Below are 21,085 nucleotides of genomic sequence, written 5' to 3'. Positions count from 1 at the left end.
ATGGAGAGAAGTTAGGGTTAACACAAAGCCATAAAAAAGAATTAAGGTCTTACCCTTGAGGCTCTTGGACGGTCTTGTTCTCTACTTTTTGTTCACATTCTTTTATCATGGAAGTTAAAATAACCTGATTAAAAAAAATTGACTTTAGTGAAATATAGGTAGCACAGTAAAATTAAAGTTTTTAATTGAGCATTTATTATTGCCTAAGCTAATATGTTAATTAAAAGAGGAAACTTTCGGCAGTTACTCTGTTAAAGGCTTGCCTCTTGTTTGTTCTGTTCTACAGATAGCCTTCACCTTCGATGCATCTGAACAAAATACTAGCAAGTTGACTCTACCTTCATCTATTAATAAAAGGAGTTATGCATCATAACTAAGTGGGATTTTTTACAGGAGTTGAAAGGTTGCTTTAGCGTTTAAAAAACGATTAATATCAAATATTGTGAGAGAATAAAAAACCATAATTATGTAATCATCTCAACTGACTCAGAAAAATACATTTAACAATATCCAACCACCCCTCATGATAAAAAAACCAACGAGCAATAAAAACAAATTTCCTCAGGTTGGTAAAGGGCAACTATAAAATGTACAAGACACAATATGGGAAAAGCTAAAAAGAAGGAAAGAAAGCATTTCCCAATCATAATTTTAACATGTCTTTCATAGCTGAGAGAACAACTAGATCACAAAAACGTAATACAAATATAAGAGAACTGGCTCATAAAATTAACTACCTTTACCTCATGAAGCAAAAATCCATGGATCAATAAAGAAATAACGGAAATGAGAATCTAGTGTGAACTAAATGATAACAGAGCTACAACGGAGCAAAAGGGATGTGGCTAAAGGGATGTGGCTGAGAGACTTAAATTTACGCATCAGCAAAGAAGAAAGTTAACAAATGGAAAATCCAAGCTTCCTCCTTAAGGAGTTAGAAAAACAGGAAAAAAAAAAAAAATCAAACCTAAAGAAAGCAGAAGGAAATAAAGATGAAAATAGCAGTCAAACTAAAAAAGAGAAAAATCAACAGTCAAAAGTTCAATATTTGAAAAGGTTAATAAAATTAATAACCCCTAACAAAACTATTTTAAAAAGAAAGTAAAAAACAAATTAATATCAGAAGTAAAAAGGTATAGCAATATAGAGCCTACAGTAAGGAAAAGGGAAAAAAATACAGTAAAAGTATTAGAAAATAATATATTATTTACTATAATAATGGTGACTTTCCTGCATTTGAAACTTATTTAAAAAATCCAGAGACATTTTATTATTAGAATTAAAAATAAAGTTTCCCAGGTTAGCCAGATACAAATTCAACATATAAAAGTTATATACATTTCTATATACCAATAACAAAGGGTTAAAAAACATATAATCCTAAAAGAAGTTAGCATTATAACATTATAAATATAAGGTGACAGTTTTTTTCAAACACAATTATAAAACTTTATTGAAAGACATTAAAGGAGATATGAATAAATGTAAGATACAGTGTGTTCTGGATGCATGCGTGCATGCTCAGTTGCTAAGTCGTGTTTGACTATTTTTGACCCCATGGACTGCCCATGGGATTGTCTAGTCAAGAATACTGGAGTGGATTGCCATTTCCTCCTCCAGGGGATCTTCCTGACCCAGGGACAGAACCTATGTCTCTTGCACCTTCTGCATTGGCAGGTGGATTTTTTTTTTTTTACCACTGAGCCATCTGGGAAGCCCCATATTCTAGACAGAAGACTCGAAATTATGAAGTTGATGTCTCTCCCAATTAATTTATAGAATCAATTAAACTTCATCAGAATCTGAACAAGATCATTCTTGGAACCTTGTTTAACGCTAAAATTTACATGATAAGTGTCATGAAAAGTTCTAAAAAAACGACAGGATGCTGAACCTGCCCTGTTAGATTTCAGGACTTTTTAACAAGCGACTATAATAAAGACAATTCATTACAGTGATACAGTTCATATCAATGTTATAATAAACAAGGAGATCAGCAGAAAAGAATGCTCCTGAGTAACAGATGCAGGCATACAAGGAAACATCAGATATGATAGAAGTGGCACTGCCAAACAGTACAGACATAATGAACTGTTTCATAAACAATAATGGGACAGTTGGTCATCTGTATAGAAAAAAACATAATTTACACACTACCTCACACCATACACAAAATCCAATTTTAGATGGATTATGAATTTTATTGTAAAAATATAATTTTAAACATTTTAAGAAAAACATATAGGAGATCATGTCTTAGAAAGATTTAATCAATCTATTAAAATTAAAAATCAGTGTTCAAATAGGACAAAAATATGAAAAAACAATTGGGAGAAGATATTCATAAAATACGAACTGAGCAGAATACTGGTATTCCAATTATATAACAAACATCAAAGAAATAATAGGAAAAACTATAATCCAAAGTGAGAAAAATGGGCAAAAATCCTAAAAAGGCTTTGATGTTAGTAAGCACATAAAGAATTCCGAGTTTGAAAAGAATCAAGGAAATGCAATGGAAACCATCATGAGATACCACTTTGTATCTACCGAATTTAAAGAAGTCCAAAAACACTGAGCACTGACAAAGACACGGAGGAAAAGGTTACAACTCCGGCGTGTCCGTTCAGTGCAGCACTGACCACCAGTGAGCACAGAGACAGAAGCTCTGCTGGCCGAGCGTGCCGGTGGATGCGCTGTACTGACCGTGGGACAGCGGAGAGGGAGCGAGGACTACACCGGGAGGAGAAAGAGGCGTGGAGAAGGGGGGACGGGAAGACTTGGGTTTGTCTTGTTTAGGATGGGAGAGTCAAACATGGTAACAGGCTAGAGAAAAGCTGACAGAAAAACAGACTGATGACATAGAATAGGAAATACATGATAAAACGGGGACAGAACCTGTGTCTTCTGTCCTGAGGACACAGGAAGATAAACAGTATGAGAAGCCTTATGAGGAACTGGAGACAGAAAATAGAAACAAACTCTGCCTCTAAGAAAGCTGATGGTCTGAGATAATACTGTACAGCATTTCACAGAGAAAAAGCATTTCACATACATTCCTTGCTAAATTCTAGACAGTACGTTATGCCTACTTTAGAGAACAGAGAGATGCAAAAGGAGCTGCTTAAGATCTCATCACTAGTTAATAAATCCGTAAAATGACACTGAACTCGATTTGAAAAAATTAAGCACAGCATATCATAACCAGGCCTCACACGAAGAGGAATGGAAGTCTGAGCAGGAGAAAATGAACTTCCCAGGTGGTGCCGGTGGTAAAGAAACCACCTGCCAGTGCAGCAGATATGGAGATATGGGTGGACCCTGGGTCGGGAAGATCCCCTGGGGGCGGGCACGGCAACCCGCTCCAGTGTTCTTGCCTGGAGAATCCCATGGACAGGTGAGCCTGGAGGGCTACAGTCCACAGGGTTGCAAAGAGTTGGACCCAAGTGAAGTGACTTAGCAAGCACACACAGGAGATATTAAACCACATGAACATTGCACTGATAATCACAATGGCTTAATCATGACAGTAGCTTACTTCATGCTCTGGAGAAAGATGTTCCATGTCGATTCGTAAACATCTGAGACCAGGTAAAAAGTGATTAACCATTAAATCCTCTGAAATGACTTGAGAGAAGGTAGTTAAGGACATTTACAAAAACCAGACTGGTATGTCCAACAGAACAACAGAAGCAGATTTCTTAAATGATGACTATGGTATGCTGATCACTTAGAGCCAACAGGCTTCCCTCAAGCACCATCCTTATCTGTTGAGTCAGTTACTTGTCAAGAGTCAACTGCGTTTACTGTCACAAATCTCTTCATGTCAGAAGCATTCATTATTGTTACAGCACATAGTTTAATAACATGGTACGTAAACATACGAAATAAGAAGGGTGAAAATGAAATCATGAAATTTAACTGGATATTTAAATGAAGATAAAAAGAAAATTAATGTTTCCATGACAATTAAGTTGAAAGTCCAGCTGCTTAAAACACTGCTGTTTAAAATATATGCATATTAAAATATAAAGAAAAATACAAAAATCTAGAAAAATTCAGTATCCATTATCAGAAATGTTTCCGGATTCTCTTTCAACAAACTTAAGCTGAAATTCATAGACAATTATATTACGAATGTGATTATTCTAAGGCGGCTGATGTTTAAAACTCTAATCAGCAGTCTCACAGAAGAAATGCCTTAACTCTACATCAAAAGATTGGTAAAATAAGTTACATTTATGTGTTTTAAATTAAAAGAAGTTACCTTAGGTATATATCATTTTCTTGATTTCTTATTTCAACCATTCTGTTAAACTGACCCATACTGGTCCTGACTGAATTGGGCGAGAGAGGTTTTGCTGTAATAAGTTTAGCACTACCTATATTTCTTAGTCATATGAGTTTTAGTTGATTATATGACATTGAAAGGAGTCAGGAAAGCAGATGCATTTCTCAAGAAAACAATTCACCCTGTTCATTCACATAGTTGTGAGCCATTTAAAAATAGTTCTTATTTAATATTATACCATATCAATATTAAAGTGAAAAGTGCCAGTAAATGACTTCCCCTATAAAGATGAGCTGATTTTTCTGAACTAAATTATAATAAACTTTATTAAGTAAAAAAATCCATGTAACCACTGCCTTGAAAATACAGTTACTTTCAAGAGAGCGGAATAAAACCTCTTCTCTCCCTATCCACTGTTTGCTCCTCTTCCCCGTGAAATCCCACAGTCTTTTCTTAGGAACTGGAAACTTATAGATCATTTAGTCCTATCTGATGTTAGAAACCACCTCTACCTCATCCGTGAATGATGGTCATAAGGCCTCTGACTGCAAACAGTGACAGGACACTCAGTTTCATAGAAGAGGTCACTGTACTTTTAGATAACTGAGAAAGTTCTTCTCAGACCACAGGCCTCTCTCGTCAGCGTTTGCTCTGCGCCTTAGTTACACAAAGGGGCCTAAGCTTTTTTCTACATAATAACCTTTAAAATAATTTTCGAATTATATTTTCATCCCTAAACCATTCCAAGTCAAATATTTCTAGACTCCTTCAAATTTCATATTAAACATCATTTCTTGACGTTAACACCCTGCCAAACCTATTAAAATATGATGTTGTGTTCTATCAGCTCAGAATGCAATGGAATACAGGACAGACACAGACAATGTGATTTTCTTAGCGGTCATAACCACCCTGCTGACACCAGTACAAGTTCTGACTCATGTAGAAGTACTTGTACAGGGTCTACTGTTAAGATGATTCTTCCCCTTACTGTGCTGGTATAAAGACTTTTTGCTGTATTTTCTCTATAGTAATATTCTGTACATACCTAAATATACAATAACACTCCTTCATAACAGATGTCTATGCTCTTCAGAAACCACTGCCTGGGGTTTACAGAGCTAAAATTTTTGATCTTTTTTTTTGACTTCTCATTTTCTTTGAGGCATATTCCCTTTGAAACTCTAAGAAAATACAAGATTACACATAACTTTTCACTGAAGTTTGTAAACATTTACTTTCGCAAAGTTCAGGGAACGGGATAAACATATCCATGCTTGCTTTCTTTGACACGCTGCACTCTGACATGCCGTTAGTACTTTCTTTAAGGGTCCTGTCACTTCTCCATTACTAAAGAGTCCTTCCTTGCGAATTCACAATCATCACTTCCTCTTCTTGCTTCCTCTATCTTCTCTAAGTTGAAAATGCCAACAAGATAAATGAGGAATGATAGTAAGTTCTGCTTTTTGTGGAATTAAACTCAGAGAAAATATATGATTAGTTGAGGCAAAATTATCAAAATATGGTATCTCTGTCCATTTTATAATCTATATTATAAAAAGGTAGCTTATGTCAGCCACGTGACTAGGCAATTTGCAGTAGAGTCCCCAAATGAAATGCTCTCAACCATGCATCTAGCTTCAGGCTTTAACATTTTGAAAAGGACCAGCAGCTCCTTAACACATGGTTCCACATTTCTACTCTCCCTACCATCATTTTTTTCTGTCCCAACCATAATTCTCTGATTATGTTGTGTGGCACCTACTTTCACAGTTCTGTTGAAGTGTTTAGTGTTCACTCCTTTTTCAATCTCTTATTTCCCCTTTCTAGAGCTATTCTGCTTTTAATGGGAAAGCCTGAAAGCTGGAGTTTGTTCTGCCCATCATTATCTTTACTTCCTTCTTAGTTTTATTTCATTTTTATTTCTTAGCTTTATTTTACTAGGTCTAGGGTAGTAAAGAGAACATTTAACAGGATAGCTACAGTTCATTGTTGGAGTCACAATTTTGATTTTAACTATTAAAAAACAGAAGTCACTAATGTCTTCAAGTTTTAGTTTAATCATTTATAGAAAGTACTGAGTGACATGGGTTAGATGATCTCTGAGCTTTCCTCCAGTTCTGCTATCAATGCAAATGATTAACCTGCGTGGCCCTGTATTTTTTTTTTCAATGAGTGATATGTCTCCAAGAGATAGTCATAGGATCATAAAGGTGGTTAAACATTCATTAAAAGTGAATGCCAGGACACAGACAAGCCTTCCTTTTGATTAACAGAGAAGCCTCAGCTGTAGCTCATTTGTGGCTTAAGTCATACAGCTGATTAACACAGACAAAATTTTAGTCTATGTTTTCAAAACTACAGAACATACAAAAATAGAAGATTCAAAGTTATCTTTTAAAATTAGGAGATGGCTAGAAAGAAGAGTGGGGCAAGTCAACTCAAATTTTTAAACTTCTACTCTACTTCTTATTTAAGCTGAAGAAAAGATTCTGCTTCTCAAACTCTGACAACTGAGGGTCACTGCAAGCCTGACCCTCACATACAGACACACATGATGAGGGCAAGGATACAACAGCAGGAAAGCGCACTGTAGGCTTCAAAGAGGTGGGTGGCAATATCCAGCCGCTTAGAGTCCACAATCTGTAAGTTGTTCACCGAGGCTAACTTATGCAGATGCGGTAGGACAACTGAAAAGAGAAAAAGAAATGACTAATTTTAACCTAAAATGTGCTTTATCCATTAAAAAAATATTTGATTTTATAAAATTTTATTTTAATTTTGGATGATTTCAAAAGATCACCCATATCCTATACTTGCTTTTTCTTACTAGGGAAGAAAGCATGTTTTTTCAGAATAAAGAGTGATCCAGAATTTGGGAGAAATAGATTACAGCATGCCATTATAACCTAATTGTGAGGATGTACACAGGTCATTTGGCTTCACTGCAATTCAGTTTCCCAATCTGAAAAATGAAAACCAAATAAATAAATGTAAACAACCTACCTCTTGTGTTATTATTATAAAGTTTATATAAATCAGGTATTACTGTTGCTATTAAAAGATAAATACAGTATACTTATTCTCTTTCAATATCAAATTATTTCACTACTTCATGAAAATATTACTGGCTTTAGTTTCTCAAGTTCATAGCAAAGACCAATGTCAAATAGCACAGGTGGCTGAGTTTTCAAGTCACTCAATGGGCTCAATGATATCTCAATGAACTGTGTAAAATTTCAAAAATACAGACAATACACTACTAAAATAAAAGCGGTGGCCCAAGAAACAACCACCACTTCAGTAACGCTGAGCACCCCTACTGCCTAAGATCATGATCTCTAAATACCACTTCCCACTAAAACCAGGGTTCCTTGGAGAAATGGAGTCAGGGTAAGTGATTAACAGGTTGTTGATCACAGGGTCCCTTTCTAGTCCCTGCTTGGTTGGGGGCTCAAAACATGGCTCATAAGCACATACTCTGATCAACTGCAGGGACTGCTTTCATGTTTACACTGCATTTGCATATGTTAAAGTCACAATCTCCTTATCAGAAAATCTTCTTTCTCAATAGATCAGCACTATAATTACAATCTTTAAGCTTTTAAATGTAAAAAAAAAAACAAAAAAAAAAACCCCACAAAAACAGGACAACAATGGCCATTTTTAGGGGACTTTTTGACTTGTCAAAATTAGTAACAACATACTTAAGAGGTGTTCTAAAAACATAAGTATAAGACAAAAACTTCAAATATTCATTGAATTCCTAATGAATTCACTGAAATCTTGATTCATTAACTGGCATGCTTAGGCCTCAACAAAATGGTAGCTCTGAGACAGTCTCTCAAAGCTTCTTTATTTCATTTCTCCCCAAACTTACCTTCCTTGTACTTGTTTATCCATAAAAGCGTGGCCTCTCTATTCATTCTGCTCACTCTCTGTTATTTCTTATTTAAGCAATCCTTTCCTTAAAATGTTTTCTCAGAAACTCAACAACCACACTACACAATATCCCCGTAAAACTGCTTAACTACAAAACAAACCTAAACAAGTTTCTTTAAATTCTAGTCTACTGACAGTTAAAGGCAATCATTTAGGATCTTCCTAAATCTCAGAAGATAGACATTTATTACAGAATTCAACATTTCATTACATAGGTACTGTCCTGGGTTACCACATCTGTAACAATTAATTCACTCAACTGTTAACCCCTCAGATGGAGATAAATGGTGAAAAGATTTAATAACCTAAATGTGAATATTTCTACAAATGACCTTCAGTGGGCAAGGAAAATAGGAAGCACACAACATAAGGCCACTTCTAGGGCCTTTCACTTAAAGATTCAAAACTGCAAACAAAGTAAAGATCAATCAATAGGAAACTTTTTAAAAATAGATTTTAGTAAAGTTTCAAAATATATTCTGGGGTAGATCCAATAACAAAAATGAAGGGAATCATGTCCTCTCTTTTTATAAAAGGGCTGAGATCTAAAATAAGGGACTTAAAAAAACAAAACAAAACTGATTTGAAATGTAAAAATGCCATGTTAGAAAATCTCTGAAGTATGACTGAACACTTTCAGAGAGCCTTATAAAGTTAAAAAAGTGGAAAACAAACAAAATTGTATCATATTCTGAAAAATATTCCCTGGTGGCTCAGACGGTAAAGAGTCTGCCAGTAATGTGGGATACCTGAGTTCAGTCCCTGGGTCTGGAAGATCCTCTGGAGAAGGAAATGGCAACCCACTCCAGTATTCTTGCCTAGAAAATCCCATGGATGGAGGAGCTGGCAGGCTACAGCCCATAGGGTTGCAAAGAGTTGGACATGACTGAACGACTTCACTCACTGGAAAAACCAAATGGCCCCTGAGATAAAAATAAAAACCAAAAGAGCCTGTGATAACTAAGAGTTGGGAAAGAAAACGGGCCACTGGATGAACTGATGTCTTCTATTCTGTAAGAAATAGAGGGGGAAAAGAAATAGAAAAGTTCAAAAATATCACTCCAAGAAACAGCAGTTACTACCCTGCAATTCTCTGATCTTTCTCTAATTCCTAACAGTAATTGTCTGTAAATACAGACAGATGACAACGTAGCGTCCTCGTCAGTACGGGTTCTACTTTGTCTACCGCTCATCTTACTAATACAGGACGTTAAGTTCCTTGGGGTAAAGTTTGAAAACTAAAGAGAACCCAACTGACTGAGTAGTAAATACAGAAGAAGAGAAAATTTTTGTCTTAAAACGTACTTGTCCGTCATACACAGTTAGCTGTCGCAGGCCTCGGGGTGACGGTCTACACAGCTATTCAAGCCCTGGAAGCTTCTTTTCTCAATCCTCTCTCTAGCCAAACCTTGTTATTTTGGGATCATTATGAAAAGAAAATTTCTTTTTTCTGTGCAATGTGTCAACCTTTCTCTTGAATGTACATACAGGGGTTCGATTGTGTTCTCAACAATGTGGCGCCCACCAAAGGTCCACTGACTATTTAGACTGTTCCTTGATTCGATAGCCAAGAACTGCTTCAGGGCAACTACAGCCTCAATAGTCAGTCAAAGTTCCTGCAGGAGGGCCATGTGTAAATCTGATGCTACTATGATGAGGAACTAACCCTGCTGCTGCTGCTGCTCACTAAAATACTAAACCTTTTTCTGTTAACTAATTGTGAAATATGTAATATTTCCTCCTCATGTTACCAACACTATTGCCCATCGAGAAATAATCTTGTGATTGTTTTTTTGTAGCTCCATAAGTGTTCATGCCCTTTTGGACACTGCAGTCCAAATCCTGACAATATTTTTAGTGATAATTCTTAGAAACTGGCTTAGGAAACCAAGCCTGTGCTCCTTTCAAGAGCACGCCAAATGGCTAAAAATAAGCGGACTAAGATGTAGCAGTGATGACTGTCATGCTTTCAGCGCAACGATTACCGGGCGCTTCGCCGCCTCTCAGAGGTTGCTGTCATAAAGGTTGAGGCTCACTGGAGAAGTGACGCTACAGAAACTGGAGAGAATGCTTTAGCAGATCATCATGCAGATGATTTAGCAGATTGACAAGCTGTGACTTAAAACTGTCAAATGCCATGTTAAGTGGAAGAAATGTACATCTTTCATAACATGTCTAGAAACACATATACATTTCCTTAGAAATAAGAAATAATAATCTCTAAATATAAGGAGCATAGTTATTCTGAAATTAAGTTATTAAGAATTGTTCTAAAAATAACTTGAAATTATTTATGAGTTACTTTTCATAGGTCTACAGGATATAGTATAAGAAACCAATGAGTAATAGCAATAGTGATCAATCCCCAATAAGAAACTTGTTTCACTTGTAGCTTTCAGTGTATGAAAGACAAAGTGCAGAAAAGTCTTTAACACACGACATATCCTCAGAGAAACTTATGGTTTTGCTCTTACATGTAAATTCAGGAAAAAGAGTAAAAAAATGCAACTTACACTCATCTCGGAACCTTGGCTCTGCATTAGGCCCAACTCTACCAAATGTTTTTATGATCTCTGTATGCAGAGAATATTGGTCTTGATATTGAGGGTCTTCCAGGAAAGAAGCCAACTGCATTTTCACTCTTTCCAGCAACTTAAAATTGAATATTATACAGTCAAATTGAGAGAAAGATATACACTAAACATGGTTTGCATCACTGGATTCAAACGACTTATATCAAAATGAGTTGAACTTTGAAATTAAATAAATACTTCTTTAGTCTTTCAGTTCAGAAAAGATCCTACATTTTCATGTTTGCCAACTCATTTTTTTTTTTTTAACACAAATATTCCTGACAAACTGTAGAAAGATCTCACAATATTTAGGGAAAAAGATAAATGTATGATGATTTTGTGTCTAAGTTAGAATTCTTAAAACAGATCACAGTGTAAGTTACCCACTTATTCACCTTCTGAAAGCAATGAGTCATTAGTGACTTATATATTACTCATATTTCCCTAAAAGAAGTTTTTATTTTGGGATTTAAGAACATGTTGAAATTCTGCCAAGACTGCAAGCTTTGCAGAATGATGTATTTTTTTATTTTGCTCCACTAGTGAAATAAATAAATATATATATTAAGTGAAAAAACAGAAAACACTTTTCCCACAACTAATAAAGTTATTTAGTGTTTTGTTATAAAAAAATCTCTATGACAAAAATTTTACAAAACAGTCTATATATATATAATTTTTTTGTGTGTGTGAAATTTCTATGAGATGGAAAATCTTGTTTTCCATTTAAGTGGCTAATATGTCCACAAATAATTGATTTTCTAGTGTACAGCATTTTTCATTGTGCAAGGACATGTCCAATCTCATAATAGAGAATAACATTCTGACACTAATTTTGATAAGTGTCTAATAGTTAATGTTGCAGACAGAACTGAACAAACTTTAGATCACACAAGTTTCTGAATCAAAATACACTTTGCGGGAGGAAGACTTTGGTAATCTCCTGAAGCAGGCATGACAGAAGGGTGTCACAGTAATGTGGACTGCAAAAAGATGACACCAGTCTACAACATGACTTGCAGCTTGATATGAAAGACAGTTACAAGAACACAGGTACCTCTAGCCTCCATTCCTGAAACTGAGGAAACCTGTTCTCTTCAAATCTGCATGTACTAACAATTGGGAATTTATGCAGACTATCCAGAAGTCTACTGAATAAGAGAAGTCTTTGAAACTAGATCTGCTGTGAAGGATTATTCAATACTGCAATATCCAGAAAAGCTTAGAATAGAACATCTGAGAGCTGGCTTATTTTGAAGTTTCTAACTGAGAAGAAAGACTAGAGATTGCCTTAGCATATGAAAAGATACTTTTGGTAGGCTCTCATATTTTCAAATACTGAGGTCCCCTCTGGCCCATAATTAACTAAGAAATAAAATGAATGTATACGCCCCCTGCCCCCAACCACAGGGTGCGTGTATGGCCATGCGCTTCCATCACCTCAGCAGTGCACACAGATTAAATAAATTCCACGCATTTCCTACCTCTCTCTGAATAACTGTTTCCATAATCGTGCCAAAGGCTGGAATTGTAGCAATCCTGACAGAGCTGTTAGAATTAAAGAAGAAAAAAACTGACATTTCCTTTGAGACGAAAAACTGGTTATTATTAAAGTATATATCAAGGTAAGTACAAGGTAAATATACTGTATTAGTCGCTAGCAATGACAAATTAAATTAAAAAAAAAGCAGACCAAGAAGAATGCTCAAAAAGACAGACAGGATAACTTAAGGTCGCAGTCTGTGGAACTCACAATTCAGGATCACTGGATAAGGTAACAAGGGCCGGAGCAACCCGCTTGTCAACTAACGCTTCACTCATGCCTCGAAGAGTCAGCTGTAAACCAGTCAACATGCAATAAAAAATGGTTTGGTAAACTGGAATGAGAACTGGGTTAGCTGTGACTGAGGATGGGCAGGCAGACTCACTGGCCTTTCTTGGTTTAGTCACCCACATGAGACATTAAAACGTTAAGCCTCTGGTTCATGCCACTATACTTACTGGTAACGACATGTTAGTGAGATTAGCAGCGCATCCCTTCTTGGCTTGGAAGAAATAGTCCATCAGCATGTTTTAAGTTTTGGAGATGTTTACTGAGGAATAATACTACTAATAACCCCTTTTAATATATGGCCTTGTCATTAAGTTTACTGTGAAGGTGGACTTAGAACAAAACACAAAAACCCATACATGAATAGTAGTATAATAGTTTAAAGTCAAGTAAGCATAATCCCATGTTATTATTTTAAAGAGTTAAACCTACTCTTCAGTGAATTTAAAAGCTGATGGTTATTTCTTGACAGGCACGTTTTGAAAGGGATGCTGGAGGTAAAAGGCAAGGACGACACTTACATTTCAGGGTCACTGGAGAGAGTTATGAGAGCAGGAACAACCCTCTGAGCTACCAGAGTCTCATTCACCCCCTTCACCAACAGCTGATTGGTCAGCGCAGGGGGTATTCACAGGTGATGCACGGAAAGAACAAACAACAATGCCACGGGAAGAAGGAAGGAACAACCAAGAGAAAGAGAAAACACAAAAGCAAAACCAAAATTAGCTGCTAAGCCAACATTACTACTGGAGTGCTTAAAAAAGGCAGAGAACGCTTAGGAGGAAAATAAAGCTTCCACAGCCTAGCAGTCCCCGAAAACAGCTCGTCACCAATTCAATGGCAATTTGTACTTTTGGTCACACAGTCTACACAATTTCCATATTCAATTAAAAGGCAATTTAAAACAAAGCTTTATTCTTTATTAGTATTATTTTTTTTAAAGAAGCCAAAAAGATGACATACTGGGTTCTTTCTTTAAATAAATCTGGTATAATTTTGTTTTGACCAACAAGGTACAAACTGGACTGTTTTTAAACCAAACTCAAATGGCTAGCAGCCCCCACTAAATTGCTTCTGACTGCTCTAAAGCACGTAAATTTAAAAATCACATACAAAAATTCCCAGTCTTTCACATCACAGAGCTTTCTTTCTTGAGGTACAGAGACCTCAGACAGACTAGTGCAAAGGAGTTATTTCACGTGGGCGTCAGACCTGGGTTCAGACTCTAGCTCTCCACTCAGTAGGCATGTGGCCTCACATATATTACACCATCCCTTGAAACTCCGTTTTCTCATCTGAAAATGGTGACTGTCATCTACCTCCAAGGACCACTGCACACAATACACTTAAACACTGTGCCTGACAAAGACCAGACATTCGAGAAATGCAAGCGGGTTATGACGATGACTCGGAGGATGTAAGATCTGTGACACGTTTAGAAAAAGAAAGAGATTAAAAAATGTTTCTGCTTGGTCCACGGAGCTAATACTTACAAATAGCTCATTTTTCTAAAAGCTCAAAATAAAAAAAAACTGAGTGCAATGAAGTCACTCAGTCGTGTCCAACTCTGCGACCCCATGGACTGTAGCCCACCAGGCTCCTCCGTTCATGGGATTTTCCAGGCAAGAATACTGGAGTGGGTTGCCATTTCTTTCTCCAGGGGATCTTCCTGACCCAGGGATCAAACCCAGGTCTCCTGCATTGCAGGATAACCACAATCAGACTTATTTCTATAATCGAATCATAAAACAATTTTTTAGCAGCCAACCCTAAATCGCAGAACAAGAGGACAATATTGAGCTATATGCATTTTTTTTATAGAAATCACAGCATTTTATGAGCTTCAACAGAGAAGGCTAACACCCTAATCCTATAATCTCAATTTCAGAATGTAAATACAAATTATTAATCTTAAATGCTAACCTTGTAAGGGAACTAGTCCTCCAATAAGATGGAAGATGTCACGGAATTTTTAGTAACAAAAACCCAACAGGTACTTTTGAATCTGCTTCAGTATTCCGAAATAATTTTTATTTCAACAGAACCATGGATAATTTAGGCAGGAATAAAATGACAAAAGAATTTCTGTTACTACTTTAAAAGCATTGTAGATGTCGGGTAGAAAGAAATAGGGGGAAGAAATTAAAATACTGTTAAATAAAACTTTCTTCTCTGTACCATTTTATAAATAAAAAGGCATCCCTGGTGGCTCAGACAGTAAAGAATCTGCCTGCAATACAGGAGACCGGGGTTCAATCCCTGGGTCAGGAAGATCCCCTAGAGAAGCGAATGGCAACCCACTCTAGTACTCTTGCCTGGGAAATCCCATGGACAGAGGAGCCTGGCAGGCTACAATCCACAGGGTCACAAAGAGTTGGACTGTTAAATAAAACTTTATTCTCTGTATCATTTTATAAACAAAATAGCTTAGATTTGAATCAGTAAAGTACATTTTCAAAGGTTTATATTGTGCCATCCAAAAAGCCTTAAAATGGACTCATTCACTGGTCTTAAAAGCCTATGCCTTCTTTGAGTTGTGGTCTTAATATCACTTGCTTTATTTCCTTATGACTGATGTAAGAAATCATTATATGAAACTTCTTTTCTGCATCTTTTGGGAAATCCACTATGTCACACTAGAAGTCACAAGAGAGAGTCTCTTTTATAAATCAATCTCAATACTAATTTGATACATCAAGAATATACTTTCTCTTATTTAACAATGACTGGATTTCCCCTTTTTGTTCTGCTGTCTGAAAACTCAGAGCTAAATTTAGTGTTCAATTTCACTAAGTGTCCAGTATCAAGTTCCTGATGTATCCATTTCTCACTTTCTTATCAATAGTTTCTATTCTGACATTAAAAACATAAAAAATCTTAAGTGCCCCCTTTTTACATTTTGAATTAAGTCGTTTTTGGGTGGCAGGGGAAGCAAGCATAATTGTAAATTATAATGTATTAGTATCAAAAGAAATCTTATAAAATAATTAATCTTTTAATACAATATTGTTTAAAATAAGGCTCACTGACAAAAATAATTTTAATTTTTCCTGATGACTTTTACTGGCATGCTCAGTAAAACTACTTTTATCATAAATGAATTTGAAAAAATATTGAAATAAGTCTCTCAAATTAGACTCAGAAATTCATAATCAACCTGAGAACACTGCAAACTGCTTAAGCACAGGTATAGTTTCCAACCAGGACTGACTGCAGACACAGAAACCAAAACCAGACGAAAGTCACATGTAAGAAATAAAGTGGAAAAAATACAAAAACAAGTAAAAAGGAAGGAGACCTCACTTTCTTTACACTATTTTCATTTATATGGTATGCTTCATCAGTATATATAGACACATTAGAAATAAATGGTTTAAGACAAAGAAATAGCTCTTATGGTCTCAGAATACAATTCTATGAAGAAAGTATATTAAAGAAATATGATGCTCTTTTCTTTTGGGGGACAGAGCAGGCTAAAGAAAGACTTTCTTCTTTCATGGTACTAACTTTTCAGCATATAGAATAATCAAAAACTGTTTGTAGCTAAAAGGAACTTATTATGCCAGGCACCTAACTAAATTTTTAATTTGGCATTTGTCTTGACAAAGAACATGTGATTGGTTTTTTGGATCAAATTTGTGTAACTGTGGAATAACATGGAGAGAGGATTTTCAATCTTCTGATAAGAATGGAATTTTATGTAGATGCCACAGAAAACTTTAAAGTTTTAGATGGTATATGTTTTAAAATCTAACAGTGCTCTAACCCTTTGACTGCAATTTACCTTAAATTATCTAAAAATTCTGAAATATAGGAAGAATTTAATATCTCCTTCTTATGAAAATAAATGCTTTAAGATATTTTAAGAATGACATTTACAATAGGGACAGTTTTAGCCTGAATAAACATACTTTTCTTAAACTATTATATTATCTTGTGAAGTAATGGCATAGACTCAAAAAACAACAATCATAATAATTAACATTTATTATGTTAACATAATAGATAACATTTATTAAGTTCTCCTAATTATGTGTCAGACACTGTCTTAAGGCTTTTACAAGTATTAACTCATTTAATATTAACAAAAAATCCTTTGAGATGGACACTTATTATTATCTTCACTTTACAAATGAGAAAACCAAGGCCAGAGAAGTCTGAACCCAGCATTAAGTGGCAGAGACAGATGCTGAACCCAGGCAGGATGGCTCTGTGATAAGACTCAAGAACAGTAAAACATTCAAAACCAACTTTAGTGCTCACATTCAAGTTCTAAAAACATACACACATGAACTAGACTGACACAATTTCCTTTGTGAAGGATTAAAAAAGATAGGTATTCCAATTTTCATACTAAATTTGGGTAGGTGGCAATTTAAGAAAATCTAGTTAAATTATATGAAGTGTCTTCTCTCTTTTAAGTCTATGGGCAGTAAAAGTCTAGAGATGCTGTTATTCCAGATATGTGAGGAAATAACAAAGTAGGAGTAATCAATAAATATGTCCATAATTGCAATGACTGAATCAAAGTATATTTTATTCATGAATCCAACTATATTTTACAACTTTATAAATACCCTCCACTGTTTTAGTTTAATAGCCATTTGCCTCAGTAAATAGAAAAGTAGAGCCAAGAAGATTTACATAGGATGGAAACAAATAAAATTTAAAAGAAATTTGAGAAGAGGAAATGATAATAACATTCAAGGAACCAATAAGGCTAAAAAACAATCTGAAATATTCCAAAACTAAATTTCTGCCCCATCCCACAGTACACAACTAGATACTATTCAATGCCACAAAATATACATCAACGTAACATAGTACAAAAAGCTCCCTCCCTTCAAAAAACTATTCCCTCCCCCTCTGCCAAAGAAACTCATGATGATCTGAAAATTCTGCTTACATACCTCAAACATTCTCGCAGCAGTACACCGCACGAGTGCTGACGTGTGGACTACACCATACCACAGGACAGTTAACAGTAACTCATGGTAAGCTGGATTTGCACTGCAAGAAAAAAGTCAGTGTGAAAAGTGAGAGCCACAGTGTCTAACTGGGGTACTGAAAAACTCGACCTTTCTGAGGAATACTAGTGACAAAAATATTGGCAAAACATATAGAATTACTTTCTATGGTTTAATAGGCTATGTCTAAGATTCTTTAAAAAAAGGAAGTCACCTTACACAACTAAAACTTTTAGCACATTCAGGAACTAAGTTTCTCTAAGCATGTGCAAAGATGATAGACATTTCAACCCTTTGATACATAAAAGTTAAAATTGTAAAAAATTAAGTAAAATAAAATTTACTACTTATGAGAAGAAACACTGGACTAAGAGTCAGATGGGTAAGTTGTAACCTTTGTGAGTCTTAATTTCTGACATCTATAAATACTGGAGAAACAATACTGTCCTATATATGCCATATGGTTGGTATAGGATCAGTTCAGTTCAGTTCAGTTCAGTTGCTCAGTCGTGTCTGACTCTTTGTGACCCCAGGAATCACAGCACGCCAGGCCTCCCTGTCCATCACCAACTCCCGGAGTTCACTCAAACTCATATCAGTTAGGAGAACCCAAATCAAGGATAACTCAAACCACCATACGGAAGGGTTAAGTTGGGTGTGACACTTCTCCAAATGTGGGATAGTGTTATTAATAAATACATAAACCTGTTTTTAGTAAAGAATGAGAAGAAACTACTTAAGCAGCTAGACGATGTGATTATGAGTTCAGTTCGGTCACTCAGTCATGTCCGATTCTTTGCGACCCCATGGACCACAGCATGCCAGGCCTCCCTGTCCATCACGGACTCCCGGAGTTTACTCAAACTCATGTCCATTAAGTCGGTGATGCCAACCAACCAGCTTATCCTCTGTCGTCCCCTTCTCCTCTCGCCTTCAATCTTTCTCAGCATCAGGGTCTTTTCCAATGAGTCAGTTCTTCACATCAGGTGGCCAACGTATTGGAGTTTCAGCTTCAGCATCAGTCCTTCCAATGAATATTCAGGACTGATTTCCTTTAGGATGGACTGGTTGGATCTCCTTGCTGTCCAAGGGACTCTTAAGAGTCTTCTCCAACACCACAGTTCAAAAGCATCAATTCTTCAGCGCTCAGCTTTCTTTATGGCCCAATTCTCACATCCATACATGACTGCTGGAAACACCATAGCTTTGACTAGATGGACCTTTGTTGGTAAAGTAATGTCTCTGCTTTTTAATATGCTGTCTAGGTTGATCATAGCTTTTCTTCCAAGGAGCAAGCGTCTTTTAATTTCATGGCTGGTCACCATCTGCAGTGATTTTGGAGCCCCCCAAACTAGTCTGTCACTGTTTCCACTGTTTCCCCATCTATTCGCCATGAAGTGATGAGACCAGATGCCATGATCTTAGTTTTCTGAATGTTGAGTTTTAAGCCAACTTTTTCACTCTGCTCTTTTACTTTCATCAAGAGGCTCTTTAGTTCTTCATCGCTTTCTGCCATAAGGGTGGTGTCATCTGCATATCTGAGGTTATTGATATTTCTCCTGGTGATCTTGATTCCAGCTTGTGCTTCATCCGGCCTAGCGTTTCTCATGATGTACTCTGCATGGAAGTTAAATAACCAGGGTGACAATATACAGCCTTGACATACTCCTTTCCCGATTTGGAACCAGTCTGTTGTTCCCTGTCCAGTTCTAACTGTTCCTTCCTGATCTGCATACAGATTTCTCAGGAGGCAGGTCAGGTGGTCTGGTATTCCCATCTCTTGAAGAATTTTCCAGTTCGTTGTGATCCACACAGTCAAAGGCTTTGGCATAGTCAATAAAGCAGATGTTTTTCTGGAACTCTCTTGCTTTTCCGATGACCCAGTGGATGTTGGCAATTTGATCTTTGGTTCTTCTGCCTTTTCTAAATCCAGCTTGAACATCTGGAAGTTCATGGTTCACGTACTGTTGAAGCCTGGCTTGGAAAATTTTGAGCCTTACTTTGCTAGTGAGATGAGTGCAATTGTGCGGTAAACCAGGCAAATCAAAGGGAATGGAAAAGGGAGCCCAGTGTCTGGCTTTCACTAGGACTTCTTTTCCAGTTTGGGGCCACTGAATTTTCTTCAAGTTTGTACTTGATTTTATGCCTCCAGCTGCTTCAAAGAAGACTTATCTGTATCCTTTACCTCACTCTTCTATTACAATGTATTGATTATAAAGTATTAAAATATACAAAAAAAGAACAAAAAGATCTTAAGTAAAAAAATCAAGAAGTTTGGTGTGTCATCTTTGTTTAGACTAAAAATATGTAGTCTATAAAACCAATTTTAAAACTTTCTATAGCTTTTAAAAATTATAAGCTATTATTTTTACCCCAGTTCCACAAAAGAAGCTTTCAGGCTATCAAGAGGAGCATGAGATAATGAAAGCAAGGTCATTACATCTTCTAAGAATCCAATCAACAGCTTTCGGTCTTCTTCCTATGGAGGAAAAAGACTGACAATGAATTTCCAAGCAATCAAACAGAACTTAAAAACCATCATTTCGTATCTACAATTAGAACATTTTATCAAATAAGGGGAAAATAACCTAATTTGTAAGCATTTTAATTAAAGATATTTATTAAGCATATCTACGATCACAATGGTATGAGGAAGAATACTATTCTGATTCATTATTTAGACCTGAGCTGTCCAATATGGTCGTCACTCACCACATGTGGTAACTTATACTCAAACTAAAGAGAAGTAAAATAAAAGATTCAGTTCCTGAGTTGCACTAATTACAATTCAAGCTGTTTAACATCCATGTATGGTTACCTCACTGGACAACTCAGATACAGATTATTTGCATCACTGCAGAGTTTGATAAGATAGTTCTGGTTTGAAACATAAAGAGGTAAATTTTTTTATTAAAATTTATTTTAACAGTTTTACTTTCCATTAATTTTGGCTCTAAATACTTAAATACAAGCCACTAAAACAGTTATCCACCTAAGAGTAGAAACTGATATCTGAGAAATTATAAGTGGTGAGAAGTCGCATACTTGCTGAAATATAGACCCATTGTGTCCTTAAAAAAAGTCACACCTTTGATTAAAAAAATTACCTTTATTTTTAAACTTTCTTTGACAAACCATTATTTTAATAATCAGAAATATTTCTTTCTTTTTTTACACAGCACACTATTAAGAAATTTGTTAAGAAAAAGCAAGTCTGCTCAACAGAAAAGTTAAAAAAGATAATTTTATGTTAAATCGCCAGAATCTGTAAGGGAAAGAATCTGGCATTCTATCAGGAAATAAATATACAATAAATTAGAGTCACACGCTTTGTCTTTAGGGCTCTATTATGTCAACAATAAACGGCTTCTATATGTATCAGTATCAATGCTTCCTGGGGGCTCTGTGGTAGAGAATCCACCTGCCAAGGCAGGAGAAGCAGGTTCGATCCCTGGGTCAGGAAGACCCCTGGAGAAGGAAA

The 21,085-nt window shown here is 36.0% G+C and overlaps 1 protein-coding gene across 6 annotated transcripts in view; it reads right to left on the bottom strand.

Moving 5' to 3' along the window:
- Nucleotides 1–21,085, bottom strand: part of RELCH (RAB11 binding and LisH domain, coiled-coil and HEAT repeat containing) — a 110,026-nt gene that overhangs the window by 10,367 nt on the left and 78,574 nt on the right. For 2 of the 6 annotated variants that reach the window (XM_055417481.2, XM_055417483.2), the window contains 8 exons: nt 19,977–20,083; nt 17,548–17,647; nt 13,159–13,241; nt 12,291–12,354; nt 10,747–10,885; nt 6,865–6,981; nt 3,539–3,627; nt 54–124 (listed from right to left, as the gene is read on the bottom strand). In XM_055417481.2, the coding sequence (XP_055273456.2) occupies nt 54–124; nt 3,539–3,627; nt 6,865–6,981; nt 10,747–10,885; nt 12,291–12,354; nt 13,159–13,241; nt 17,548–17,647; nt 19,977–20,083 (770 nt within the window). Of the gene's footprint in view, nt 1–53; nt 125–3,538; nt 3,628–6,864; nt 6,982–10,746; nt 10,886–12,290; nt 12,355–12,559; nt 13,242–17,547; nt 17,648–19,976; nt 20,084–21,085 lie in introns of those variants that run through there. The other 4 variants (XM_055417482.2, XM_055417484.2, XR_016036694.1 and 1 more) reach the window with 3 other exon arrangements.

Source organism: Moschus berezovskii, chromosome 28, assembly GCF_049115385.1.
Source record: "Moschus berezovskii isolate FMDL1 chromosome 28, NW_MosBer_1.0, whole genome shotgun sequence".
NCBI classification, from domain to species: Eukaryota; Metazoa; Chordata; class Mammalia; order Artiodactyla; family Moschidae; genus Moschus; species Moschus berezovskii.
The sequence above is the reverse complement of the archived record's forward strand: the minus strand, read 5'-3'. Positions and strand labels throughout refer to the sequence as shown.